Here is an 11,164-nt window from a genome sequence, read left to right as displayed (position 1 = left end):
GTGGAAAGGTGGTTAGCACTGATGCCTCACAGCGACAAGGTCCCGGGTTCGAATCCATGGGCCGACTGGGCCTTTCTGTGTGGAGTTTGCATGTTCTCCCTGTGTCTGCGTGGGTTCTCTCCAGGTACTGCGGCTTCCTCCCACCGCCCAAAGACATGCATGTGAGTGTGAATGGTTGTCTGTCTCTCTGTGTTGGCCCTGCGATAGACTGGTGACCTGTCCAGGGTGTACCCCCGCCTCTCGCCCAATGACAGCTGGGATAGGCTCCAGCAGACCCCGCGACCCTTAACAGGAATAAGCGGGTATAGAAGATGAATGAATGAAAGAATTCCTCTCATAATTTAAAGGCCTGATTGGCACAGTCTCCTCTGAACAGTTGATGTAGAGATGTGTCTGCTACTAGAACTCTGTGTGCCATTGATCTGGGCTCTAATCTGAGGTGCTGTTAACTGCAATTTCTGTATGAACTTATCCTGAACTTATCCTCAGCAGCAGAGGTGACTCTTGGTCTTCCTTTCCTGGGGCGGACTATACTGAATGACCAGGTTATTCCATTGATGGATTTTTTCTTCCCTGATGGCACGGGCATATTCCAAGATGACAATGCCATGGATTCATGGGACTCAGATTGTCAAAGAGTGGTTCAGGGAGCATGAGACATCATTTTCACACATGGATTGTCCACCACAGAGTCCAGACCTTAACCCCATTGAGAATCTTTGGGATGTGCTGGAGAAGGCTTTGCGCAGTGGTCAGACTCTCCCATCATTAATACAAGATCTTGGTGAAAACTTAATGCAACACTGGATGGAAATAAATCTTGTGACATTGCAGAAGCTTATCAAAACAGCGAACGTGTGCTGTAATCAAAGCTAAAGGCGAAATATTAGAGTGCGACCATTTTTTTTTGGTGGCTAGGCAGTGTATGTTGTCCTAGTACGGAAGCGTTACCCTAACCCTAACCCAAATGGAAGGACTTGATGGTAGTTACATATGACATATCACATACATATATATGTGATATCAACAGCATCATGGGGTTGGTTGAATAACCATTTAATTTACTGTAAGCTATTTGTAGAGGAGCTGTGGGAATAACAGTTTGATAAGTGACTGTAGGGGTCACTGGTTCAAATCCCCTCTACATCTGTGGCTGGAGTGCCCTGGAGCTATAGGTATTTTACATCATCCAACCTTTTATATTAAAGAGAAAACAAATAACTAAATAACTGAGAAAATAATCAGCCGATGGTTCATTATATGTTCAGTATATGTTTTTGAAGGTTATGAAGTGGAATATTAATGTCCATTGGGAGAAAGACCTTGTTGACTCAGTGCTGCTGCGGAAGAATAGATGTTTTGAATTTCTGTGTATGAAGACTAGGATTATGGTGGATTTCCAGGATTATGCTGACTTACTTTCGTAGAATTCTGCCCATTTAGGTGAGGTTGCCTATCTTTGGTGTGGTGGAATGTTGCAGGATATTTGGAATGCCAGAATATTAACCGGTGGGGTGACCATGCAAGAGAGCCAGTGTCAACAGAGCTTCTTAACCCCTCCAACCCAACCACCTCCTAAGGCTACTGTACTGTAGCTCATGTAGCCATGCCTGTCACTGAGCACATTGTTGCCCGAGGCCCTGCTGGATATTGCTGCAATCTTACTGACAACCTGCTGCATGAGTAGTATGAGAGAAAAGTGCACAGTTAAATGTTTGAGACATATGTAATCCTGCTCCATCTTCCTTGCACAAAGGGGCTTTCAGTTCTTATTTGTCACACTGAAAATAGACAAGGCTAAAGATCAGTTGTCAGAGAAATGTCAGAGAAAAGTGTAAAATGTGTTTTTACTGTCTGACGACAGTGTGCATCACAACTAACACACAATTTAAAGCCTCTGTGAAGTAATGGTTCATAGCCTATTTGAGAGTAAAACTACTGAGTTAAACTATTTTCAATAAAATGGTCAATAGCGTTTAATAGCACTGGGACGCTAGTTGGAAAGAGCCCAATTGTCCTCTGGATAAATAAAGTCTGTCTGTCTGTCTGTCCATCTGTCTTTTCAGAATACATAGTGAGTCATTTGTAGCTGAGAGAACAGAATGAGCTTCAAAACATCATACATATTCTTGAATACACAAAAGAACAGAGCCAGAATAATTCAAAAAGTGAAAAAAAATGTACACAAAGTTTCACCTTTGCTTGATTTTCTAAAGTTTTCAGCAGAGTCCCTCAATTAAATTTAAGGGCCAAATATTGTGATGCATGCCGAGTCAAAGGCAAATTCCCTTTGAACCAATAACAGTTGTTTTATGTAGTGTAGCTTAGCAACACTTTAACCACTTTCAAAAGAACCTTGGAACCAGAACTGCTGGAGCGGATAAGGTAAGATACTCCAGAGGGGGGCTTTCCCTGATTGGCTTCGTGCAGGATGCCAAGGTGCATGCTTTCCATTACATTTTGGACAGGGTTTCTACAGGTCACACTGCACTGCTCTGTGATCATGGGCACACCACCAGCAGCGGTTATGAGATTGAAGCCAGTTATGGATCTCATCAGGAGTTAGCCGACGGAATTCAGGGCATGCGGATAGGGTGGTGGTCTTTGGTGCCACAGTATGGGCAGATGGGATTTTTCTTACAGTTTTTTGACTGTGAGATTGCAGGAGTCCTCTCTTTTGATGTGACAGGGGGTTGTGGACTGCTTGTGCCATGTAATATTGTAGCCATGGGAAAGTTGGATTTGGTTGATGACCATTAACCAAATCCAACTATCCCATGGCTTTCACTTGAATATTGCTGTCTTTGCTTCCATTGGTTTATACGGACTTGAGAGGCCACCATCTGACACTGTGCTTCAGCTTCCAGCCAGGTTGCAAAATAAACCAGGTTGTTTGAGGTTCCAGGACTGGTGGAACGTGCATAGTGAGCATAGTTAGCCACATGCTCAGGGGTACGTTTAGCCAGAAGGGTTTGCACATGAGAAGCACAGGCTAACCCTGCTTGTCCTGCTGTACTACCCATAGACTGCAGCATGCCTACTAGTGCACTAATCCTGCTGGCAAAGTCACTGAAGCCGTTAGAATCACCAGCACGTAGTGATGGAAAGACCTGGATGGCATTGATTTCACTCAGTACCAAATGGTGCGGTTGGCCATACCGCTGTTCAAGAGCAGCCAGTGCATGGGAGTAAGGACATGGGCTGTTGGCATAGGAGAGGGCACGTTGTCGAGCAGAGTCTAGCTTCAAGTGATCCAGCAAGATGTGATATTTAATAGGTTCAGGTTCCTCTGGGGATAGGAGGTTATGAAGGGCCATCTTAAGCATTGCAAATTCCTGAGGGTCATCATGAATCAAATAAGGGAATGAAGGACCTTCATGGTAAATGAAGCAGTTTGGTACACAGGTATGGTGACAGGTGGCACCATTGGTTGCTGCTGCTGATAAGGATGGAAGGGAGCAGCAGGTTGTGACGGTGGCAACTGTGGAAGGAAGCCAGCTGGAACTTGAGTGTGCACTGTGCCTGTAGCTTGAGGGTGAGAGAAGAAATGGATGCCAGCAGTAGCCGTCAGAGTTTGAGCTATTCTGCAAAGGTGTCACACTGGGGGCAGCAGAATGCCCTAAGTGTTGAGGTGAAGGGTTCGAACTCTGAACTTTCAGGGGACCCCTGGCCTGAGTGTCTGTCATAAGCCTGGGAGTGTGGGTGCTAGCATGCGGCTCAGAAGCTAACTGCGACAGAGCCTGAGGTTCTGGTGTAGGCAGCAAGGATTCAGGTGGTGGAGGAAGAGATGCATGGCTCAGAGCGGGTGGAGACTGAAGGCCATGTGGAGAATAGGTGGCCTGGGATTCATATTGCCTTAAGCAGTTGCAAAGTTCATCCACTAAAGACTGACCAACTTGACAAGAATGATCATGTTCACAAGGAGGATAGTTATGATGGGTTGGAGATGCAGGGGTAGAGGCCTCAGCTGAAGTGGAAGAGTTACGTGGTGAGGCCATGCTATCCAGACGGTGGACTAAAGTTTGCACTGAAACTCCAAGCTGCATTATCATATTGCGCATCTCATCCATGCCATGTTGCATTTTAACAAATTATGTCTGAGAATAGGGAGTGGTTGTTGGAGCATGGATTGCTGCGGGTTGGACTGATGATTCTTCAGTCTGCAGGGCCACATGTGGTTGACCAGTTGTGGATGATCTATATTTACGGCCAATATACTCTGCTTCATAGTCAGTTAAATGAGAGGGGGGTTGGGGTTGTCTACCAGATCTCCTTGGTGCTCCATCCATATAGCATTGACCCAATCCGGCTCGAAGAACCATGTAAAATAGCTCGTCTCTAACTGTATTAAGTGTTGTTTGAGCTGGGTACCCAGAAAGTTGTCAACACCACAGTTGTGCGGTCAGGCACAATGAGACACTGTAAGATCTGGTTTCACTGGATTTATTTCTGTCTAGGATGGCAGGCAATTGATGCTGGTTTTATCTAAAGAAAAATAGGTAACATTGAAATGAATCTAAATACATAAGGATACAAATACATCATTCTCTTTTAAATATAATCAACATAAAACGTTATCATACAAAATCAACTAAAAAAAAATCAAACTAGGTAACTAAATGATTATCTTTCAGAATAAGAAATGTACTAACATAAGAATTCACATTTTACTCAGACAAACGATTGCTGCAAGGAGAGAGCCCAGGGTTCTGCTGCAGGGTTTCAAAGGGCCGCACACCTGCACAGGCTCTCATCAAGCCAGAATCCTCCTAGTTCCTACTTCCTTCAGATCCCTCCTCCTCCAGGGCCTTCTCTTCACAACATGTAGAGATGCTATTTTTGCTCCTACTTCCATCATCATCAGTATTATTAGTAGTAGGATAGTAAAATGCACTCTTGAAACAAAGTTCAAAACAATTGTTTCCATGATGAAAATGTGTGGACCATGTTCTGGACCAGTGACAAACAACAGTCCTACATCAAATGGCACACAGCAGGAAAGTATACCCTGGACTTTTCTAACAATGCCTGACATACCTCTGTGTAGCACCAATAACACCAGTAACAAGGGAAGCCAAGTGACTGCAAAAACAGAGACAGAATAAGATTACCTCAGTAACACATTATTAGACATTTTTGTTGTCTGTTTAATTTGCTTTTTATTTTTGTATTATTTTAATGTCTTTATTATTTAAAGTTTAGTACTGCCTTTTCCACTGTTTCATTTATCCCTTTGCAGTCATTTGTTTTTTTTAAATAAAGCTTTGTGGCATTTGAAGTATAAAAATTTGTGGTATATACAGATTAAATTATTATTTGTAGTGTGGTGTTGTAAATGGACTTTCATTCATCAATCAGTGAGAGAGGTGACAATGATGGACTCAGGCAATCTTTCTGAAGTAGCTGCAATTAAAACTTGTGGCATTCCTAGTGTTGAAGTGCTGCTTTCAACACACCCCTACAGTCTTGCATGCATATCATGAAAGTCAGCTTAGCATTGGTGTGGTCCGGTAAAATAAAACTGGTCCAGTCAGATTTGAACTGGCGATTTTCCTGGTCGACTTTGCATTTTTTCATACAGGCCATGATGGCTTCTTCTGATATTGATAATATAAGTTCACAGACGGCTAAGCTAGTTAAGGAGCATATACAGCTATAATATGTATTGTATTGTAATATGTATAATGCCAGTGCATATTGTATGCATGTTGTGCATTATTGTGTCACATATTATGACAATACATGGGCCATACATTTGGCTTCTCCGGACTAGATGTGGACCATGGGCTGCCAATTGGGTTCAGTGCCGTACAGGTACTGTACTTACTGCAACAATGTATCTTTTGTGAATATTCATATATTATTGTGTTTTTCTTTCACAGCTATGACATGCTGCATTATGGCCACTCCAACCAGCTACGCCAGGCCAAGGCCATGGGAGATTACCTCATTGTTGGAGTTCATACAGACAGTAAGGATGAACTTTATGGCATAGACATTGTTACCTCCCTTCTCTTTTCCACTTTTCCCTTACCTGTCTAAAGTCAAGCTCATTTGTGCTGATATTTGGCTTTTTTCCCAGTTCTCCTATTACCTTTACCTGCTTAGTATAGGGAGGTATATCACCTGCAATGAACATACTAATAGGACTTCATAACTTCATGACGTGTTGCTGCATTCAGTCACAATAGCTTATGAGAATGTCACACATGTTGATGTTCAGTCTCTCCGTTCTGGTAATCTCAGTCTACATGATCTTTGTGTCAAGAGTATCTGTCTTTGTGTATTTTTTAAATTTCAAGGTGAGATTGCAAAGCACAAGGGTCCACCAGTCTTCACTCAGGAAGAAAGATACAAGATGGTGAAGGCCATAAAATGGGTAGATGAGGTCGTGGAAGGAGCTCCTTATGTGACCACCCTTGAGACCCTAGACAAATACAACTGTGATTTCTGTGTACATGGAGGTACAATACGTCAACACCTCATGTCTTTGTTTCGACATATAAATAGATTAGTAATCCTAGAACATTCTTAATACTTAGATATTTGATTTGGGACCTGAAATACGCCAAGTAAACTGTTGTTTCAGATGATATAACACTAACTGTGGATGGGAAAGATACATATGAGGAGGTGAAGAAGTCAGGACGGTACAGGTGAGTGACTGAGTAACAGTCAGGGGTGGGGTGTTGTTTGTGTACTATTGAAGTTACATTGTGCATCATGTTGTGACAGGGAATGTAAGAGAACCCAGGGAGTTTCAACCACAGACCTAGTTGGCAGGATGCTGCTGATGACCAAAGCACACCACAGCAACATTGTGAGTATTCTCACTCTCTGTATGCCCTTAGATCAGAGCACAAACATAATATTCCCCTCTCTTCTTTTTAGAATAGATCAGACTATCAGAAGCACACAGACAACTTTGGAAAGGTAAGTACCTCATTTGTTTCTGGCTTAATTCGATGCTTTGCTCCTCACTTAATGAAAATCGCTCACCTTACTGGCAAACATTCCAATGGGAACAACATCAGTGGCTCTTTTTCTTCCTTTTCCTTAGCTGCTTTGTCATTCAGTTGGCAGAAGAGTAATAAAACAAAAGGTCTTTACTGTGGACCCACTTTGTAATCAGGCAATAGGCCAGTAAACACTGAATATCAGTTCCGTTACTGAATGAGGAAAGTAACTTGGCCACCAAGCAGTGGTTCTAAATAGCATCAAAGCACAAAGATCCATTCTGGTCTCACACAGTATGAAGAGGTCTATACCAAAGTAAGACCAAAGTGCATCTGTTTTCTTGCAACTACAACACAAAGTACTCATTTTTACTGTTTCTTGGTTGTGGGGGGTCACAGAGTCAGCAAGGCCACAGTCCCTGGACAGGTGTGTCCCAGTTCTTACAGACTTCTCAGAAGATCATCCAGTTTGCTTCAGGCCAGGAGGCTCAACCTGGAGACACTATCTTCTATGTGGCAGGAGCATTCGACCTCTTCCGTAACCTTTTTTAACATCACAAAAAATAGCTATGTTTCTGAAGACCATTTTTACATTTTATTCATTCAAAATGCATGTACTGTTGTTATTTATGTGTGAATAGTATCAATTATTACAATTCTAAGAATTGTTGCTACAACATGGTTGTTCAAAGTTTTTGAAACGTGCAGTTGTTCCTGACAAGTCTTTGTCAGATATTGGCCATGTGGACTTCCTGGAAGCAGTGCATAAGCTTGCACAAAAGTCATACATTATAGTTGGGTTACACTTTGATCAGGTGAGTCTGTTTGAGACATTTACCACCTCCCTGAGTTGAGTGTTCTGTGCATTTATTAACACATCCTTTCATATATCATATCTTTCAGGAGGTGAATCGTTACAAAGGGAAAAACTACCCCATCATGAATATCCATGAGAGAACGCTCAGCGTCCTTGCTTGCCGAGTGTGTTCTTAGCCTTCATGTAATTTTAGTTCAATGTGCTCAAAGACAGATGTGGACAAAATTGTTGGTTCCCTTCCGTTAAAGAAAGAAAATCCACTGTGGTCACTGAAATAACTTGAAACAGACAGAAGTAATAATAACTAAAAATTTACTGAAAATGAACTAATAAAAATCAGACATTGATTTTTAATTGTGATTCGACAGAATCATTTTAATAATCAAACTAATGAAACTGGCCTGGACTTTAACATAAGGGTACAAACAATTTTGTCCACATGTGTATAAATGACTGATCAATTTTTATTTGCTTTTTTACAGTACGTGTCTGAAGTAGTGATTGGTGCCCCTTTTGCTGTAACAAAAGACTTGCTGGAACACTTCAAGGCAAGTAAAGACAGTGTATATCGAACAATATATCAAAAATAAAAATACTTACACGTGACTTTGTGTTCACAGGTGGATCTTGTTTGCCATGGCAAGACAGAAATATGCTTTGATAAGGATGGATCTGACCCTTATGCTGTAAGACTTCAGTCTTAGACATGTTATGCAGTTACCCTTCAGGAGTCTGATTTGGCAATTTTGCTTCATACCTAGGTGCCCAGAAGGAAAGGAATCTTGCTTTCTGTTGATAGTGGGAACAGCCTCACTACCGATGCCATTGTGCAAAGGATAATCAAAAACAGGTTTAAAAAACATAGTATACATATTATATCATTATAATAAATATACTGTATATCTTCTAGCATTCACCGTTTTTTAAGGTAACAAATTGGACATTAATGACTTCCTGCTAAATATGCAATACATTGGATTGATCATGTGGCATAATGTATATCATTTGTGTAATTCAGGTTGCTATTTGAAGCAAGGAACAAGAACAAAGAGGCCAGAGAGATTGCTGTGATCCAGGCCATGAAGCAACAAGAGGAAGAAAACACTAAAGAAACAGCCCAAGCTGTTAGTAGACACTAAGTGTCAGCATAACTCAAGTTCAATTAATATGAACAGCAAACTCACCCCTTTGGAAGTGTTACGACACCTACATACATTATCTTATTATCATATTAATAACAGCAGTCTTTGTAGCAGCCTGTTGTTTAACCAGAGTGGAGTAGCCTGCTGTGTGATCATCTACAACAGTACTTTTGCTAGAGAAGGTCTTTATTTGTGTGTGTGTGTTTGGAGGTGTGGATGTGAATGGGGCGCGGAGATCCATATTCTGCATATGCAATATATGTCCATGTCAGTCAAAAATCACACCGATAAGATATATAATAAGTTGGAACAAGGAAGAGGCCACTATATATACATTCAAATTTGTATTTTATGTTTTCAAATGCTTTTATGATTATTTTGACTTCAGAAGTGTTTAATGTTATCAAGGACTTTGGGCTTACGCTGTGTTGAGATATTAATCAGGAGTTTAATCATATAAAAAAAGTGGGCATTTGATCTTGATTTGGCATGGAAATTGAGCTGTTGCTGCTTTTTTACTAATTACTAATTTACCTTTGCTGTATCTATTATAAATTGACCACAGGCTCATCGAAGATGCTGAAATCACTCAAGAATTTGGAGAAACATTTCCCTGCTTTCCTGTTCTGGCTAGAATTGAAGATTGGTTGAAACTTGTTAGGAGACCTCAGGTACATATCATATCCTATTCTGGATTGCACTAGCTACTCCGGAAATATTCAGAGCCTACTCCGGAAATATTCAGAGCTCTTTAACTCTAAAATGGTCTTTTGAGTGCATTAGTTTTAAAACAAACAACTTTTTTTTTTTTTTTTCATGAACAAAGTAACCTTTGTCTGCATATCAAGTGGGATTAAATAATATTTTTCTAGATGTATGTCTTACTCATCTCCTCCACATTAACTACTGTATAGATGTTTTTATTATGGCCTTTGGTTTGGAAGTGTAATGTTCGCAACTCAGATAGCGGTTTTCATTAGTTGTTTTCAGTACGTTTCCTGGAAAGCATTAAACAAATAGAATTCTCTTGAGTGTCTATGATCAGAATGGTTATTACAGTCATCCTAACTCATAAGACACAGAGACAATTTACTCTAAGAATATTTCCTGTATTTATCAAACAGTATACTACTTATTTAGCAGTGGTATAAGAAATAATGTTCATTCATTCATCTTCTGTAACCGCTTGTTCCTGTTAAGGGTCGTGGGGTCTGCTGGAGCCTATCCCAGCTGCCATCGGGCGAGAGGTGGGGGTACACAATGGACAGGTCACCAGTCTATCACAGGGCTAACACAGAGAGACAGACAACCATTCACACTCACACTTACAGCCAATTTAGAATCACCAATTAACCTAACAAGCATGTCTTTGGATGGTGGGAGGAAGCCGGAGTACCCGGAGAGAACCCACGCAGACACAGGGAGAACATGCAAACTCCGCCCAGAAAGGCCCAGTCAGCCCATGGATTCGAATCCGGGACCTTTTCGCTGTGAGGCATCAGTGCTGACCACCTCGCCACTGTGCCGCCCAAGAAATAATGTTATGACTGTTAATTAGACTGAATAAGGTCCATCACAATAATGTCATCCAGTTGATAAAAAGCTAACTGTGCTTCTTGTCAGGGCTTTTCCTGTCTTCTCGTGGTTTTGCTTACTTTTTTAGTCATGTCTCATCTCATTCATTCATTAATTCATCTTCTGTAACCGCTTGTCCTGTGAGGGGTCGTGGTGGGGGACAGGGGGCTGGAGCCTATCCCTGTGATCTGCCGAGAGGCGGGGTACACCCTGCACACTTGCGGCCAATTTAGAATCACCAATGAACCTAATGAGCATGTCTTTGGACAGTGGGAGGAAGCTGGAGTACTTGGAGAGAACCCACGCAGACACAGGGAGAACATGCAAACTCCACACAGAAAGGCCCAGTCGGCCCATGGATTCGAACCTGGGACCTTCTTGCTGTGAGGCACATTTGGAGGTGTTGGATTATTATTTCTGCATTATTGTGTTTATCACATCAGTAAAGGTGGAACTGATTTAAATTTTGTTTTTGTTTTTAAATTATCCCCAAGACCAATACAGTCTAATCACATCATGTTTTATTTTTAAGACATATTTTTATTATTAACCTGATGCAGCCATTCCCAGCTGTCCCTAGCAAATCAGCCCTGCTGTTTTTTTACTATCGAAAACACATGCTAGCAGTTTTTGTCTGGGAAGAAAATCTTACCGCAGTGTTGAGAGCCACAGCG

At 41.5% G+C, this 11,164-nt stretch overlaps 1 protein-coding gene across 1 annotated transcript; it reads left to right on the top strand.

Moving 5' to 3' along the window:
* Window positions 1–5,882: 5,882 nt before the first annotated feature.
* LOC311506415 (ethanolamine-phosphate cytidylyltransferase-like) lies at window positions 5,883–8,912 on the top strand (the record flags this gene model as incomplete). Its single annotated transcript, XM_084570364.1, has 12 exons — window positions 5,883–5,971; window positions 6,303–6,464; window positions 6,590–6,656; window positions 6,736–6,820; window positions 6,892–6,933; window positions 7,356–7,494; window positions 7,689–7,771; window positions 7,860–7,937; window positions 8,256–8,321; window positions 8,394–8,459; window positions 8,535–8,623; window positions 8,792–8,912. The coding sequence occupies exons 1-12, from the start codon at window positions 5,890–5,892 to the stop codon at window positions 8,910–8,912; spliced, it is 1,080 nt and encodes a 359-aa protein (XP_084426490.1). The 5' UTR covers window positions 5,883–5,889.
* Between the last annotated feature and the right edge of the window lie 2,252 nt (window positions 8,913–11,164).

The sequence above is a fragment of the Chelon labrosus genome, assembly GCF_963514085.1.
Source record: "Chelon labrosus genome assembly, chromosome: 21".
Classification (NCBI taxonomy): domain Eukaryota; kingdom Metazoa; phylum Chordata; class Actinopteri; order Mugiliformes; family Mugilidae; genus Chelon; species Chelon labrosus.
This window is presented reverse-complemented; position numbering and strand designations above follow the sequence as displayed.